Source organism: Lasiodiplodia theobromae, assembly GCF_012971845.1.
Source record: "Lasiodiplodia theobromae strain AM2As chromosome Unknown scaffold_49, whole genome shotgun sequence".
NCBI classification, from domain to species: Eukaryota; Fungi; Ascomycota; class Dothideomycetes; order Botryosphaeriales; family Botryosphaeriaceae; genus Lasiodiplodia; species Lasiodiplodia theobromae.
The window spans coordinates 253700-271613 of record NW_023336529.1 but is presented as its reverse complement, the minus strand read 5'-3'; the positions used below and the strand labels follow the sequence as shown (position 1 = coordinate 271613).

Below are 17914 nucleotides of genomic sequence, written 5' to 3'. Positions count from 1 at the left end.
CGGTAGTACCACGAGCGCAATATTCTAAGACACACGATGGATTGTGGCTCTACGGGAAACTACATGCAGAAACGAGGGAACAGCTTTCCAGCCGCGCCAGAGTTGATCGACAGGCGTGTTTCATCGTCAATTGGAGCAGATTGAATGTTTGCAATCTGGGGTGCAATGGTCTTCTCTCGAGCAAAAGGAAAGTCGCTCCCGTATAGGATATGATCCTTCTCAGCAAATTCCCTCAGGAGGCTGATGGGACCATCGTAGGCGGTCAAGGCCAGGTCGTAGTAGAAGCATTTGGCATCCTGAAGGAACTGGTCGGCTGATTTCTCAATCAAGCCCACATCGGCAGTCTGGTTTGCGACCCTCGTGGCCATGTACGGGAGCGTGCCGCCGCCGTGCGAGAGGATGATCTTGCAGTTCGGAAAGTCGCGGACCGTGTTGGACGTGATGAGGCTGACTGCCGTTCGCGTCGTCTCGTGTGGAAAGTCCAAAATCGGACGGGGGACCGCGGTACTGGATGATGCGCCCCAAGTTTTGGCGTTGGTTGGGTGCACAAATACTACGGCGTGGCGGCGCTCCAGCTCCTCCCAGAGAGGCCGGAAGTCCGGATGGCCCAAGTACTTGTCGTTGTAGCTGGTAAGGAGCGTGACTCCGTCGGCTTTGAGAACGTCAAAGGCATAGCGCACTTCCTCAATGCAAGCCCCGAGCTGGTCAAGCGGTGGCAAAGTAGCGAAAAACCCGAAGCGAGTAGGATTTGCGGTCTTGATCTCAGCCGCGTATTCGTTGACCCATCGGCAGAGCTTCAAGGATTCATCGAGGGATCCAACAAACGCTAAGCCGGGCGCGCTGAGAGACAGGATGGAGGCGCGAATTCCATTGCGGTCCATGAACTCCAGATCCATCTCAATACTCCATGACGGAACTGTCAAGCCCTTGGGGACGGCGCCCGATTCATTCCATTCTATTGTTGATATCAGCCTTTGAAATGAGCAGTCTGCGGGAGGTTGCCTACTCTTCACGTATTCAGCAGGGAGCATGTGATGATGCACGTCAATTTTCTCCATCGTGTTCCGAGGCTGAGTGGCTTGCGTAGGATCTCAGCTGGTGGGGAGACTGTTGGTTTATCAGATGATTTTATTCTGGCTTACGGTGTGTATGTTTCGGCGAGGCTTCGCTTCCACCCCGAGCAATATTAGCCCGACCCAGCGCTGACTACCGGCATTGATCGGAGGGCGGCAATCTCAGCGGTACCGGGGCGGACATGCAGGCACCACCCTGGCTGCAGAAAATCGTGCAGCGGGCCGGGGGCGGAAATGCAGGCACCAGGCCCTGCATGGCTTGGGTCTGGACACAAACCGTGCTGGTATGCTGAGATAGTCCTAATTGGTCTACAGCCTACGACAGCAACCTCACGTTTGCTTAAAAGCCGCTCTTCCACACAGAGATTTCTGCACATTGCTCACAAACTCATCATTCGTGACTATGATTTCCACGCACATCCTGTCTCTGTTCTCCGTGGTCAACCTGGCTTTGGCCGTTGACCCGGCTACCATCCAGACGTATCTTACAGAGCATCTTTCCTCCGGCTCTGAAGTCGTTGTCAACCCCACCGACCTTACGGAGAGGTGGAACGCGTATGACCCGCCGACCTACTCCGTGGGCGTGAAACCTGCCACAACGGAAGATGTTTCCATCATCGTATGCCTTCTGCAGATTTTCCGTTGCTGGAGTTAAGAAAACGCTGATGGTAGTCTTGCAGGTCAATTATGCTTCAAACAACAGCATCCCTTTCCTGGGCACCGGCGGCGGTCACGGCTACTCAACGACAACCAGCGCTTTGCAAAACGGCCTCGACATTGACCTCAGTGGTTTCAACACTGTCTCCGTAGACGATTCGGCAAGCAAGATGACCATCGGCGGCGGAGTCAGATTCCGTGACATTCTGGACCCGGTTTATGCGGCCGGAAAGGAAATTCGTCTGGCACCCCTCCTGAATATCCTACTGTTGAGCACACACTAACACCCTCTCCAGAGACTGGATCATGCTCATGTGTTGGCATGGTTGGCGCCACCTTGGGCGGCGGCATTGGACCATACCAAGGCCTTCATGGTCTGATCATTGACGCGCTTGACTCAGTCACCATCGTGACGGGGACAGGCGAAATCGTCAATGCATCTGCGACTGAGAACACTGATCTGTTCTGGGGCCTCAGAGGCGCCGGTCAGAACTTTGGCATCATAACATCCGCCACCTACACGCTGCATGACCAAACCAACGGCGGGACCGCCTTGAACGCCGACTTTCTCTTTGCTGCGAGCGAAAACGCCACCATTTTCCAAATTATCAAGGACTTCGCAGGAAACCAGCCGGACGCTCTGGCCCTTATGAGCGTCATCCAGTATTCCACCACCTATAACACGGTCAGCTGAACGGTCCTTGCCATGCTGTATGGGTTGCTGACATCTCTTTTCAGACTGTGATACTGGTCAACGCTATCTACGGTGGTCCGGAAGAAGAAGGCAGGAAAATCATTGAGCCACTAATCAATGCGAATGCCTTGCAGTCGAACGTCAGCATGATTCCATGGAACCGCCTCATCCACGAGAGCAGGTTCGGCGCCGACGCACTTGGCTGCATCGCCGGCCAGAACCAAGCGGTCTACGGCATGAACCTTTACGATTATGACATTGCCACATACCAGGCGACTCTTGATGCATACATCGACTTTTATGCCACCACCGGAATGATAAATGCATTCATGGCCACCGAGATGTTCCCAACTGCGGCTACCCTGGAAACGCCGGACGACGCGACTGCCTATCCGTATAGAGACACCATGGCCTATCTGTAAGTACTCTTCATTTACGTCTCATCGCTCAACTGAATGCTAACGGGAATATAGTTTGTTGAGCTTTGGCGGCTTTTCAACAGAGTCTCAGGCCGCTGCTATTACTGAGTTTGCCAACCAGAGGCGTGCAGAACTGTCGAAACTGAATGGCGATAAAGGCCTCGAGGTCTACGTGAACTATGCTCGTGGAGACGAAGGCCGGGATGCGTGGTATACTGCGGAGAAGCTTCCCAAACTTGAATCCATCAAGGACGCTTGGGACCCGAACAACTTGTTCAACTTCACCAACGGATTCACCTACTAAACTCGTTCATCATCTATGATTCTTAGGTTTCTTCGATAGAACTACACTTATATAGAGCTAGAATTATCAACCTACATCACCTGCGAGAAGTTCTTGCTCGTTGAGGCGTTTCTGCAGTTTGGTCCTTGCATCCCCTCCAGATCCCCGGTCTTCGCTGGGTACCGGCCTCCTTTCTCTTCAGCGGTAGCTGTATCGAATCCACGTCCTCTGTTAATCATGTTATGTGCCAAATGCCAAATCGATAAGTACAGGGATGGTACAGTCTGGTTGACGAAGTTGCACAGCTTGACTGCAACATCCAATCGATAGGACCACGTGGAACCTCTGACTTTTCACTACTACTGAGACACGGTACGATAGCGGTGCGGCGCTCTTGAATCGATTCCGACGTGGTAATGGCGCGCATGAGTGCGAAACTGCTCTGCCGGCATTCTGGCAAGTCGATGGTGACGGTAAACCGTGTCTGGGCGGTTCTGTGGGGTGTTTAAATCACTGAAATTCATCCCCCTACCAGCAAGCATGATAGCTCATCATCATGTCCCCTATTGAAGCTGAAGTCTCTACAATTCTACGGATTTTTTTTTTGAAGCACCGTTCCATGAAATGCAGTTGCGAAGCTTGGAGGCGATTCCCAAGGAGAGCTGTCTACCGATACCTATGCCCACACGACAGGCCATGCACAGATGAGCTTGCACCAGCTCTCATCGCAGTGGGCCGGACGGTTCGTACACCATGCAGCGACAATCTTATCCGCTTCCCGCAGGTGAACGGTGCATCCGCGGACTGTTGCGCAGGTGAGCTCGTAGACAGCGAGCAGGAGCAACGCGGCCATGCGCATACCGGACTCTTCCCATGCTTTGTCCGCAAGGATGCGCAACGTGGCCTCGTAATACCCATGGTTCCGCTTTCGATGTTCGAGAGAGAGAGCCAGGTGGGAGCTGCGCAGTGTATCAGAAAGGTCGGCTGATGCAAGCACAACAGCAGCAGTCCGGGATGCTTTATAGATTTGGTAGCGATGCTTAACATGTTGAAATGCTCTCGGCAACTGTGGCAGGATTTTGGTCTCCCAGTGAGATGCGTATTCGTTCGCCGAATCGCAAACGTCACCGACTGTTGGAGGAGAATGAGGGGCCCCAGTTGATCCAGTATCGGCGCTGCAGTGGGGCTCGTGGCTCAAAGCCGGTTTCAAAATTAGCGGGGGCCGTGATGGTTGCCCCTGATTCACGTCAGAGGGTTGGCCTGATCGAACTGCTGCCCATTTCCTGGCTTCGACTGCGATTACTCTTGCTGACATCCGCCGTAGAATCGCGGAATGCAAATGGCTTATCGTAGCCACCGCATTCTAGCTGAAGTCTGATGCAAGCGTTGCCGTGTGGCTTTCCCTCATCGCACTGTAGTAAATAAGTATTTTAGGTTCTGATATTGGCAAGGCGTGGGGGCTTACTTTAACACGACGTCGACGGCAAGTCAAACATCCACTTCTTGCACGAGTCTTTCCCATGTGCCGAGATATTGAAGGATTCAAACGGTTTCCGGAGGATTCTTGTGCTGGGCTGGCTCGGGGCAAAATACGCTCAAACCGTGAGGCAGGAGCACGACTCGGCTCGAATTACAGTAAAGTCCCGGTCGCAAAGATGGGGAGAAAGGGAGTTAAGCCGTTTGGCTTTCCGGGTAGAAATCGCTGATGCGACACGGTAACGTTTCCAAATACACGTAAAAAAAAAGGGTAGACCGTACAAATCGCCGAGGTCCGACCCTCAATGCTTACACATTATATACGGCATGCAATTACACTGAAATTATCATAGCCGCTGCGGTTGTCACAACCAGGATATGTCTACCGTAAGCTGGGAAACCGCCAATGCGCAGGGACTTTCGTATTGTCGCGGCTTTACCTTGCTGTCAATGAATTGGTGCTTTCGGAGTCATCAGCTCACCGCGTCTTTGCCAAGTGCCTTGGCTTCCGAAGCAGAAAATCCTCCCGCCTTGGATGGAAACTGAGATGAACACGTACTTACGCTTTTAAGGATGATTGACGAAAGGCAAACCGGTGATATATCTCAAAGGTCTTGAAGGAAGCAGTTGGTGGGGCGGCAGAATGCGTATTCATAGGGAGATCAGTGTCCCCGGCATTATTATGGAAGCTCTCCATAAAGCAGAGTAAAGGAATGGCCGTCCACGTAGCAGTGCTTTGGGGTCTGGATGGGCGGTGACTTGATACGGAGGTACCCGTTCTGACGTTTAGGAGAAAAATTACCCCAGGACACCTCGGCATGGGTGGAGACATTGCGTTTACAATGTAATCCTTCATTGCGTTCACAATGTGGTCCGTCATGGCGTTCACAATGTGATCCGTGAGCCGACCTTGGCGAGCACAGGAAGTAGAAAGAAGTCATATTAGAAAGTAAGCAAGTGTAAAAGAATTGTAAAAGCAACCCGATACTCGACAAGGACTACCACATCACTGGAGAATTCCTGTACATGTAGTTCAATTAGATGCTTACACAGTAGAGATCTCAACGACTAAATGAGGCTCTGCAGTAGGATTCCCGTGTTTTTCAGGCCGGCAGTTCGATAGGCCCATGCTCCGAATCCTTCAACGGCCCAAGCTTTATGGCCCCCATGTCCCGAGTTCACCAACAGCCCAAGCTTCATCGATGCTCCCCTCGTGAGGAACAGGAGAATGCTTTGCACCGCAGATTTGGTCTGTCGGAAGTGCAGATATCTAGTATAAATGAAAGGTATTCTACCACGCTCTCTGAAGTCACCATCCCTCTACTCAGCTCCCACATTCGCTTCAAACACTCGATTTCAACCCTCAGACATTTCGTCTCTGCATAAGACAGTAAGTATCCCGAAACTCTTCGTTTCAAGCAATTCTCACGATTCATCAGTCATCTACAACCATGCACGCCTCAATCATCACTGCCCTCGTCCTCGCCGCCGGCGCCATTGCCAGCCCAATCACCCCCAATGTCCAAAGCGACACGAAGCTCTCCCGCCGAGGCAACTCCTGCACCACCTCGAACTATGAGATCATGGCCAAGCAATGGAATGTCTATCTCGACAACGACGCCTACTACAACAAGCAATGCGGCGGCGGTTGCCTCGACAATATTCGCGGTCGCTGCGGATCAATCGTTACCGGCTGGGGATGCGATCGCGACGCCAACGGCCAGGCGCACATGTCTTTCATGACTCCAGCGGGTTGCTCACGCTGGGCTATAACGCAGGCACTGAACGCCTGCACCAAGAAAGAGCAGACGATTGACTGCGTTTACGTTAAGAGCGACTAATTGCGTTTGTATAAGATGGAAACACGGTCATGGCTCTGGCAATTAGATTGTTCATGTAAATAGATTGAATTCAATGTATTACATTGAAGATTGCTTTTCCAAAGCTTGCAAGTTTAACGGCAATTCTGGTGGGAACCGCTACTCTATGACACCATACACACTTGAATGTCAGAATATTAATGGCTATTAGCACGTACTAGAATCAGTACGGCGTCGTGTGTTTTTAGTTCCATAGAATGAAATAAAGCAGACTGTCTCCACGTACTACCACAGACAAACCAAATCATAGAGGCGTTCCTCGGTTGGTTTACTGGCCTTTCTGACCCGAAAGAGTGGAGTGCCTTAACAGTATTATTAATAATCCCATCCATCAATCTTTCGACTGATCCAGTGCATATTCCACCAATTACTAAATCTCATTTATTTTGTTTTTGCTGGGGCGGTATGGGAGAATTCACCCCGACGATGAGTGACAAAGTGGAGCGTGTGCGGGGTAAGCGGGGAAGACCACTCAGTGAGACCAGTTCGGATTGCCGCTAATAGTATACCCGCATGGTGACTGTTCTGAATTTAATGTTGCACTTGCCTCGGCGATTCAATGCCTTTCGGAGCTCTTCATAGCATTTTACATCATCTTTCCACTAAACCGCGGCCCGGAATATAGACTGTCGTAATTCTGCGAACACCCAACAATGGTTGACTGGTATACGTTTGGCATTGCACTTATGGCAGCGATGGGGACGTTACTGTTTGGCTTCGACACGGGAATCGTCACCACAACCATCGCTCATGACAGCTGGATCGAGTACATGCAACATCCCTCAGATGCAATAACCGGAGCAGTCGTCGCGCTTTATGTAAGCTCAACCAGCACGCACCTGACATCCCGTACTCACAAGACTCGGCCCAGATCGCGGGCGAGACGATCGGCTCCATCATCCAAACCGCCTTCAGCGACAAGCTCGGCCGCATCCGCTTCATGGAGCTGATGTGCGTCATCGTCACCATCGGCGTCACCCTGCAGACAGCCGCGATCAACATGGGCATGTTTCTTGCCGGGCGCACCATCGCCGGCATCGCCGTTGGCGGAATGGTAGGCACCGTCCCTATGTACCTGTCCGAGATCAGCCGCCCGGAGGATCGTGGCCTGATCGGCGGCATCGCAGGCGCGGGCATCTCCTTCGGCGCCATGCTGGCCAACTGGGTCGGCTTTGCCTGCTCATATGCGCCCTACGGCGCCGTCCAGTGGCGGCTGCCGCTCGCCACACAGATCCCCTGGGGCGTCATCATGTTCATCGGCCTGGCGACCTTCATGCCAGAGTCGCCGCGGCAGCTGGTGCGGGCGGGCAAGGACGGACAGGCCCGCGATGCGCTGGCCGAGACGCGGCGGGGCTGCACGGCGCAAGAGCTGGAAGCCGAGTTCGAGCTGATGCGAGCGCAAATCCACTTCGAGATGGAGCGCGAGGTGGGATCGTTTGCAGAAGCCGTGCGACTGGCTCGCCGGCGCGTGCTGGTGTCCATTGCCGTGCAAACCATGACGAGCCTGACGGGCGTGAACGTGATTCAGTATTATCAGACCACGCTCTACAAGTCACTTGGTGTCGGGCCCAAGGCCGTCCTCGCCCTGACCGGAGTCTACGGGACGGTTGCGTTCTTCTGTAACTGCATCACCCTCAAGTACCTGATGGACCAGCTGGGGCGCCGGAAGCTCTTGCTGATTGGACTCGCCAGCATCGTCGTCATTGAGATATACACGGCCGTTATGCAGCGGCAATTCCAGGGCACCGACAACCGCGTCGGGAAAGGATTCGCCATTCTGGGCATATACCTGTTCGTCGTTGCGTACTACGGCTTCCTCAACAGCACGACATGGCTTTACGGTGCCGAGGTGCTTCCCGTAGCTCTCAGGGCCAAGGTCATGGGAATGGCTTGTGCTTCTCATTTCATCGTCAACATTGCAGTCACTCAGGCCGGTCCGAGCGCGCTATCGTCCATCCATGAGAATTACTACTACGTGTTCGTGGGATGCACATCATTCTTTCTAGTTGTGGCTTGGTTCAACTTCGCAGAGACTCGGTACAGAACGCTTGAGGAGGTTGCAGAGGCTTTTGGAGATCACCTGGTTCCCGATGATGAAAGGGAGATGGTGTCGACGACCGTGACTGCAGCGAAGCTGGGTGCTGAGAAGCGTCATGTTGAGCATGCGGAACCGTAAACTGAGATGGTCATCAGTCCGTGGAATTATTTCCGAATATGAATAAGAAGTATATAGCGTTCAGCGGGGTCGGATCGTGCGGATCACATTTGAGTTTAGTCAATGTCGCATTATAGTTTTCTCGATAGTACTGATTCGTTCTCCGGCATCGTACGGGCACTTTTAAACTCCTTACCCCATCGTGGCTCACGTAAACTGTCGGAGATTCGGCTTTTCATACGCCGTGAGTGCGAGCCTGTCCAATCTATATAAACAATGAATTCGAGTACACAGGAATACAAGTCAACCGCCACAAGAGTGTCTGAATCAATCTGTTCTGGCCCTACAGGATGTGCGGAATAACCTGCGTAATCCACCATGATGATCCATCACAGGTAAATCTTCAGCAACTACAACTGAATCTCGATTCCAGTCTCGACAGAATCAAGCACCGTGGTCCAGACGCCCGTGGCCAATGGATTAGCCCGGATAAACGCATCGGTCAGTATTTCACACTCTATCAAGGCGCAAAAGCGGAGAGACCAACTAACTCACCAAAGCACTCGGTCACGTTCGCCTCGCTATAAACGACCTCGCCCAGACTGGCAACCAGCCCTTCCATGACCATGACAATGACATTCACGCGGTCGTAAATGGCGAGCTTTACGACTACGATGCCATTCGTACGGATTTGGCCAGAAAGACATCCTATCAGTTTGTGGGTCACAGCGACTGTGAGATCGTCATTGCGCTCTATCGTTGCTACGGACTTTCATTTCTTTCGCACCTTCGAGGCGAGTTCGCGCTCTGTTTATACGATGGGCGCAATCAGCTCTTCATCGCTACACGTGACAGGTATGGCATCAAGCCGCTCTTCTGGACGCGTAGTCGTTCTCTCGATGGTGTTGGCCGGATCCTGATTGCCGCCGAAGCAAAAGCGTTCTTGCCACTAGGGTGGCAGCCGGAATGGGACGTGAGAAGCCTTATGGAAGGTGGATACCTCGGCGGCGACCGAACACATTTCAAGGGAGTTTCGGCCATTAGACCCGGTCACTACATGCTTGTCCGCAGCACTCGACACGTGGAGATTCGGCAATACTGGGAGGCTGAGTATCCTAACAAACTTGTTCCCGAAATCCGTGGAATCGAAGAAATCGTGGAGGGAGTGCGAGAGCGACTCTTAGAAGCTGTGCGCATCCGGCTACGTGCCGACGTTCCGGTGGGCATTTATCTAAGTGGCGGCATTGACTCATCGGCGGTTGCAGGCATGGTGACGCATCTCGTTAGGGAGAGGGGTGTGCAACTGGGCAACGACAACGAAACGGATGGTATTTCATGCTTCAGCATTGCTTTTGATGAGCATAGCGGATTCGATGAGTCCGGTAGGTATCCCCTCAAGAATCTATATTTTTTTCGATACTCACAACATCCATTCATAGATATCGCACAAAGAACCTCCAATTGGCTCGGGATAAAATGCATCAAAAAGCATGTTGGCGAAGACGACTTTGCGACTCATTTCGAGGACGCTACGTATCACTGCGAGCAGCGCCACATGGGTCTGGCCTATATCGGCAAATACCTTCTTTCGAAAGTTGCACGCGAACATGGAACTAAAGTTGTTCTGACTGGCGAGGGCTCAGATGAGCATTTTGCTGGATACATGCCTTTAACTTTGGATGCAATTCGCGAACCAGATCCGGCTTGGCGATCCGATGCTAATCCCGACGACGAGAAATATCGCTATGCAGAAGCTACTCGGCGTAATGCGAGCCATTCCGCTGTTGTCGGCCTGGATGAAAGCAGGAGCATTCCTTCTCGCGGTGCCCATTGTCTCGAGCAAATCCCATCCTCCAAATCACTCAGCGGCCTCGGCTTGGACGTGTTTTCACCGTGGACGCGTTGCTATGGAGACTGCAGTCACCTGGAAAACCTTGCGAATAGTCTTGATGGCTGTACCAGGGATAAGATTGAGAACAAGTGGCATCCTCTTCACTCTGCGTTATATCTCTACCAGCAAAGCATCCTGCCTGGCATGCTGCTGACAAATCTTGGCGATCGGACTGAGATGGCACACAGCCTTGAGGCGCGGACGCCTTTCCTGGATCACCATCTAACGGAATACGTGAACGGATTACCTCCAAGTCTGAAAATCAAATGGAATAGCGACTCGAAGAGCTTCACCGAAAAATGGGTCCTTAGAGAGGCAATGAAGCCGTTCATCACAGAGGAGGTGTACAAAAGAACAAAGCATGTAAGTAGATATAAACTTATCTTAAGCCTGTTCATCTCATCTTCTAAGAGCGACCGTACATGTTATTAACATATATACAGCCTTACACATCTCCAAGGGCTTTCACAGTAGGCGGCCCTGTGCACAAGCTTCTAAGTCGTCTCATCACGAGTGAGAACGTGGAGAGGCTGGGCTTCGTGGAATGGAGCATAGTGAAGACCAAATGGGACAAGGCGTTTCAAGAACAAGATGATCTTGCAATCAATGCATTGTTTGTTATTGCTCAATGGGTTGTCATCGGTCAGCGATTTGGGGTTGCAACAGCGAAGCCCACCTAGAGAATGTATTTACATATTTTCTTGAGTAACTGCGCACAATTATCAAAACCGTAAAGCTTGTTGTTTTAAAATATCTGTGTAATTTTGCCTACCTGTTGGCTTAAAGAATTCCTTAACTGTTTTTTAAGCCTGCCTCAGCTGCGCGCGCATCAAGAAGAGCTGCAGCTGCGGCTATGGAAACCGCAAGCCGGTGCAGGTCCGCGTTTGGTGCGCATCGCGGGCGCGCTGCCAGCTCCCGCGTCCGCCGTGGACCCGTGGCCAAAGCGTCATATAGAGCATGCGGAACCGTAATCCGAGCTGGTCCTCGGTGGGCAAGGCAGTCCATTCAGAGTGATTGGTCGTCAGGATGGATTAGAGCTCGCAGCGTCGTTCAATTGTCCACTACTCCAGCACCACAGCGTTGAATTCGCGTGGTAGTTTCAACCAACTGTCCAGCCGAAAATAAGCAACTCCTATTCGACGTGAAACCCCCGCGTTCTTCTCGATTGCCAAGGTCGTAATGCACAAATTCGTGGCCGGGCGACAGCCATCCTCGAATGTGAATCTTTCAGTGACAGCGGTGGGCGTTTCTTCTGGAGGACCCCACCCTGCAGAAATTGACAAGGCGAGAAAGTTGATATCATATGGATCTGTGTTCGACCGCACATGTTGCTCACTCGATATGGCCGGCCAACGTCCCTTTCCCAGCATTGTGTCGTCTACCAGGACTAGACGCGCTACATCCTGTACCGTGTCTAAGTTGACACGACCGACATGAGATTCCCCATAGCAGATCTCGATTCTTCCAAATGGGAGACCTGGAGATTTGGGATCGTATACGGACTTGAACAGAACAGATGATGTCGTCACTTGTGCCAATGCCAGTACGCGTCCAGGTTTCATGGCCATCTCAATCTGAGTAGTGGAGAACTCGTCGCGGAAGTTTTCCAAGGGTAAATCCTTTTGTTCGATGCCGTGCATTGCTTTCCAGAGGCCTACAAAGGTTGGATAGCTTCGTTCAACCTCTTGTACAAAGGCTCCAAATAATCGTCGCCCTTCGGTAGGTAGTAAAAGCTCAGGCAAAGGGGTTTTGAGACATCCTGTCTGCCATGCAATCACGGCTGCTAGGATGTCTTTTCCAGAGCTGTCCAATTCAATATTCCTCGGCCAACAGGGATCGAGACGTGGTGTGTTTGACTGGTCTTCTTTCAGAAATCCAAATGTCGCTAGAGGCATCTTTACTACTTCCGAGCCGTCCGGAACAATCTTGCCGCGAACTGAGGCCCAAGACCAAGTTGGAAAACTGTCCTCATTCGTGGATTCTCTGCGTTCAAGTGGCCAAATGGCCGTCCAGGTCAGAGAATCATTAAAACCTTTCAATGGAAGGCCGAACCGGTGTTCTCCATGTGCATTTAGGACGCCGGTGATGGCATTGAGAACATCGGAGTCTTTACCGAACTCTCTCCTTGATACTTCCTGAACACCAAATTGACAAAACTCGTATTTGTCATCAGTTTTCCCAAGCCTGGATGAATAATCGGCCATCGGCATCTCTGCTGGGGGTTCGCTCTCGAAAAACATGCGCGTTCGAGAATATTCCCCCACGAGCCCGTCATCTGTAAAAAAGAGGAGGTTTGAAGAACAGGCCTGTTCTTGAAACGTCCATCCGCGACTGCTCCACTTGGACAAATAGACTTCATCTTCAAACTGCCACGTATTTGTGTTGGTTTCCCAGAATTCGCGGCCCGAGAACTGTGTTTTGTATCGAGGCTTGCATCTCAGCTTGGAAACTCCTGGTAATCCAGAGTCGGAATCGCCTTCCAGCGCTACCAAGGTAACAACGGCATGACTGTATATGCGGTCCATGGCGTTGATCTGGATTTTCTTGGTCGGATTGTTGTGTTCATCTTGAGGAATGCACAACCGATCGACCCATAAATATCGCTTCCCGAGCCCGCGACACGCGATCATAGCATCTTGGATGGTAGCGGGAATTGCTGGGCCCTGGAGACTGTACTGTTCTTCCAAGCTTTGGGAGTTGCTCAACGAGAGGTGTAAGAATTGGCTGTTCAATGTCGCATCTCCCCAAATATAGCTCAAAGCAACGTACTCAAAGGTCTTTGGTGCTTTGACAACGCAGCCATTTTCCACGTCGATGAGTCGGAATCCAGTCGGGGGTGGGTCTAATAGCTCGGGTGCGACGGCTGCTTCCAGTAATGGAGCTCGAATTCTTTCCCAGCGGATAATCTCAGGGACGAACGACTCGGCCTTTAGAAGACTTTGCGTTTGATCAGAAGCCAGCCTTTTCCTGCCTATTTCAATGGTCTGGAGTCGTTTATATTGACCTTTTCGAATTTGCAAGGTAAATGGACCATATCCTTGGGAGCCAAATATACCGTGTCGGCTTGTTTGCAGGCGAACTTTGAAATCGCCTTCAGAATCTCTCTGACGAGCCACGACCTCAGAACGTCCCACACGGGCCGTAATCTTCGCAACGAGAGAACAGAATCCACACATTGACTGTCTGGCTTCAATTTCAGGAAGAGGATCCAGTTCGACCGCCATGTCGGAGATTCTATCCCAATTCCAAGCCTTTAGACGCAAATGGTCGCAGAATGAGCATAGACCATCAGAATCGATTTCCTCGCGGAAAAGGTCGAAATCATGAGACGAATTCGAAGGAATGGTGTGGAACACGAGGTAGCAAAGCTCTTTCAGTGACCCTGGGTTTTTGGGTCCGAAACTCGAAATCCTTCCCTGGCTTTGCAGGTCTGCGCAGTACCGGCATTCATCCGGGTATATTTGCTTCTCTCCAAAGCAATACAAGGGCCGGTCCAACCCTTCCCAAAGCTCCGGCGCCTGTGCATTGTCGGGGGGTAAGATGGGGTGGGGGCTCATCTCTCGCCGCAAGATGATGAGATTGCTTCGAAGTGGCTTTTGTCACTGCGCAGTCTTCGCAGTGCGGGTATGTACGGCACGATGAGGGGAAGTGGGTCGGAAAGCCTCGGCGCACGAAGAAAACTTATAATAAGAGTGGGATACACGTGACGCCAAGGTTGTCGTCTTCCTGTTATCGACGCTTGGGGGCCGGAGGTAGCATCGAATCCTTGTTACAGATATCACGTGTACAGTAGCTTAGTCATGAAGCAGAGGATATGGGTTTCCAGCAGCGGCCATTCGTCTCGTTTAACAACACAAATCCACAAAAATAGCTGTAGCCACCAGCAACTAATCAGTGTGGCTGTGAGGGGCCACTTCAGTGCGTTACGGTCAGCTAGATAATATCGGCGTGAGGGGATTGCCAGGCCGTGGGAGTATGTGGTCGGACTCAGGTCTACCTTGGTTTTCACTAATAAAATAGTATTAGTACATCCTTATACCTTTACCGCCTCAATATGAAACCGACTCTTCTCCCTCAAGTTCGGCCCCCACCTCCAAAAGACCCACGGTAGCACTGCCATTCCAGCGGCCACACCACCAAGCACACTTGTCGCCGCTGCCGTCCCCAACTTCTCGTACATGTCCCTCGCAAACACCGCGAACCCCGCCCCAAACAGGCTACGCAGCATTGCGTTCGCCGCCAGCGCGCTGGCGCTGTACTTGTCATAACAGTCTGTCAAGTAACTATTGATGCCAAGAAACAGCATCACAAGGCCGAACCCAAATGGCACCCCCGCAGTCACCCCCGTCCCTTGCGGTCTCTCCGTATATCGGTTCATCCTCCCTATGGACGTTGTCAAGGACGCCATCGGGCATGACGATCAGATGCCGGCTATGTACAACTACGACGAGGGCACCTTCGTAGCGATTGTCGCCGCTGGCGATGAGGGCAACCGCAACGTCGTCATGTACCCTTGCCGTGGGCACAGGCAGATGAACTTTGCCTGCGCGGTCCCAGACACAAGCCTTAGGAATCCATCTCAACTCGAGTACTCGTGGAACGCTAAGGGCAGCGCGGATGAACTGTTGGAGGGAATCCAGGGGTTCCCAGAGTGGCTCAAGCGGGTCTTCAGGCGAGTAAACGAGCACTACCCAGACAAATGTCTGCACTTATTTCTTTCGCGCGATGAGCTAACGGTACCGTATGCAAAATTAGATGCACCCCCCAAGTAGAGCTATTCCAGGTCCGCGACCAGGAACCGCTGCCCACGTACGTCAAGGGTCGAACCATGCTGATAGGTGACGCCGCCCACACCATGGTGCCGTACCAAGGCCAGGGCGCCAATCAGGCTCTTGAAGACGTCGAAGGTCTCGATGTGCTCCTTGCGGATGTGACTGACCGTGACGGCATCCCGGGTCTCCTATGCACCTGGGACAGCGTCCGCCGGCCACGCGCATCCGAGATCCAGAGGAGTTCACGCGCTTCGCAAGCTAAGATCGCGTCGAGGAGTGCGAGTGATGCGATTCTTTCGGTGAAGCCGTATATGAGTATCAAAGAGGCGCTTGCGCAGCTACAGGGGCAGCAGAGTGGTAAAATTGTGGCTTGAATGTCGTGTGAAATTCTAGGTTTATGTCCTTATAACAAATTGATTGCGTCGTCGGAGCCCGAGAATGTGGGCTGTATTGCCTTCGTGGGGACTGCGCCGGGGGGTCGAGGGTATTCCGCATCTGGGCTACGCGATGTATAATTCCTTTTGCGATGCGATCGACAATGCGAGGTTTGAGCAGGTTGAAGAAGCTTTCCAGAAGCGCTAGCATCAGACACATTACCAAGCAATAAATTTCCAATTAACAACCGCCCAGGCACGACTATGTCTTGGAGATTAGGCGAGGTCCTTTGTAAAAGAGATTGGATTAGCGTTGTTTCTCCTGATTAATAAATGTCTGATTGAATATGAGCTCAATCACCTCCGTTGTTTGTCATTAGAGAAGTTTATTAGCTTAGTCACTCATTTTGAGACTACATTGAGTTCAACACCAAGTAGATTGAAATAACAAGAAAGACACTCAATTCATCTAATATTCGACCGATCAAGTGCGAATTCCATCAGTTACTCTCACAAAAATTTGGTGAAGTGTCTTTGAATTAGAACCCGGTCATTTACCTAAAGAGGAATCGCCTCGACCACTCTGCCGCTCTCGGTTAATCTCCACAACTGGTAAAGTTGCTAAATTCTTGCCATAACCGTTCCGACGGCTGCCCCTTTCCGAAGTTGTTCCTTGAAAGCTCCGATCACTTCTTCGTCGCCCCCGAGATCTACTTTCAAGATTGCGTCCTGCGTCGTGGTTGCTATATGCTTTCCCGTGTCAATATCACAGATTTTTCCGTGAATAACAACACGACCATCCGACCACCTATCTGTCCACACTTCTTGACAGAACCACTTCTGCTCTGCCCCCCTCTTGCGAAAGAACGTGACATCTTCTCCAAGTTCGTGCATGACGACGGTGTGCCCCAGACTTGACACTGCGCTGATAAAGCTACGCACGCCGAGATGTCGCGCTACCAGGAAGATAATCTCACGATCGCTAGCTAAAAGGTGCACACATATATGGAGGTTGACGTCGAATTTGGCTAAAGGGCCTTGTACGGTGTACATGTTTGCACTGCGGCGCCGAGCAGGTCTTATGTCAGCATGGCCCGGGTCCGGCGAGCGGGTAATTTCCTTCTGGGCGTAGGGAAGTTGAACCCATTGGATACCACGAAAGCTGCACGAGCGGTGTGGTTCTGGCGATCTATCGGCTAAGACTTGCACCATGTCGTTGTATCGTTTCTCTGGTAAATCGCACGGATGCCGACCTCCAAGGATGGTCGAAAACCGAGTAGAAGGTGTCTGCACAGACGTATCCTGGTAGGACAGTGCGGCGGAAGAATCTGGCTCCGGCTTCTTGAACGAAACTGTCGCGGTGAAGCAGACACTAGACAGTGGGCTTGTTGGCTGGGTCACCATGACCGTTCGGGTGCTATAGCTTCTGCTGTCTGACACAGTGCTGACAGCAAAATGGAACAGATGACTGGAGAGGGCTACAGAGGTAAAGAACCCGGCGACATTCTATTCCAAAGATTAGCGAGACTTCCATTTAGCTAGGGTTGGTGAACCTTTTGGAAAGACGTGACGGCCACTTACATGGATGACAAAGCCTCCTGGCACTGTCTGGGCTGCCGCCCAAGCAGACTGTGCGTACACATGGCCACCGAATGTAGTGACGTATGATTTGCCTTGAATAACCCTGCGCCCCCCAGGGCACGGTAGGTTGGCAGACTTGAATTCATTTTCGCCGACACGTTCCAGGGAGATTTGCTCGGCAAACTCTTGCCCATTCGAGTCGAGCGGTATGATGGGTTCCACCTATTTGAGTAAGCTCATGGAAAGCGAAATGCTAATCATAGCTAGACTTACGTCCCTGCTCCCAGTTTGTTCGGCACGGGACATCGGTAGTGGAGATAGCGGTGACGTAGTACAAACTTTGGAAGCGATTGTGTGATCCCGTCGTTGGAGTCAGCTGGGCGACGGCAAATGTGTTCGGTGTTAAATAGCCAAATATCAGGTTTGCGAGAGATAGCCATTCTAGACTAGCACCACGAGCGAAATGCTGTTTGCGGCAGGTAGCCGTCAGATTGCCTGAGATACTAAGGGGATCTTGATTCTAGACTGGTAGGTGTGGAGGAGTTCGACTTTCGATATAAGAAAGTGTCTCACGATAAGGCGCACCATGGATTTCATGAACACTAAAGGGCTCGACCACACTTAATGGATAATTTCTAACGCAATAACCTCAAGATACG

At 51.7% G+C, this 17914-nt stretch overlaps 5 protein-coding genes across 5 annotated transcripts; 4 read left to right on the top strand and 1 right to left on the bottom strand.

Moving 5' to 3' along the window:
* Positions 1-59: 59 nt before the first annotated feature.
* On the bottom strand, positions 60-1058 carry LTHEOB_11508 (Amidohydrolase; the record flags this gene model as incomplete). Its single annotated transcript, XM_035508272.1, has 2 exons — positions 60-955; positions 1007-1058. The coding sequence occupies 2 exons, from the start codon at positions 1056-1058 to the stop codon at positions 60-62; spliced, it is 948 nt and encodes a 315-aa protein (XP_035366437.1).
* Positions 1059-1476: 418 nt separating this feature from the next.
* Positions 1477-3147, top strand: LTHEOB_11507 (FAD binding domain containing protein; the record flags this gene model as incomplete). Its single annotated transcript, XM_035508271.1, has 5 exons — positions 1477-1692; positions 1754-1970; positions 2027-2415; positions 2469-2842; positions 2898-3147. 5 exons carry the CDS (start codon positions 1477-1479, stop codon positions 3145-3147), a joined length of 1446 nt encoding a protein of 481 aa, XP_035366436.1.
* A 2906-nt stretch (positions 3148-6053) lies between these two features.
* LTHEOB_11506 (uncharacterized protein) lies at positions 6054-6443 on the top strand (the record flags this gene model as incomplete). Its single annotated transcript, XM_035508270.1, has 1 exon — positions 6054-6443. One exon carries the CDS (start codon positions 6054-6056, stop codon positions 6441-6443), a length of 390 nt encoding a protein of 129 aa, XP_035366435.1.
* Positions 6444-7135: 692 nt separating this feature from the next.
* Positions 7136-11208, top strand: LTHEOB_11505 (Asparagine synthase; the record flags this gene model as incomplete). Its single annotated transcript, XM_035508269.1, has 6 exons — positions 7136-7300; positions 7354-8654; positions 9071-9138; positions 9198-10019; positions 10077-10891; positions 10972-11208. The coding sequence occupies 6 exons, from the start codon at positions 7136-7138 to the stop codon at positions 11206-11208; spliced, it is 3408 nt and encodes a 1135-aa protein (XP_035366434.1).
* Positions 11209-14706: 3498 nt separating this feature from the next.
* LTHEOB_11504 (Monooxygenase FAD-binding protein) lies at positions 14707-15674 on the top strand (the record flags this gene model as incomplete). The annotated part of the gene is made up of 3 exons (XM_035508268.1): positions 14707-14783; positions 14832-15264; positions 15312-15674. 3 exons carry the CDS (start codon positions 14707-14709, stop codon positions 15672-15674), a joined length of 873 nt encoding a protein of 290 aa, XP_035366433.1.
* Positions 15675-17914: the final 2240 nt, after the last annotated feature.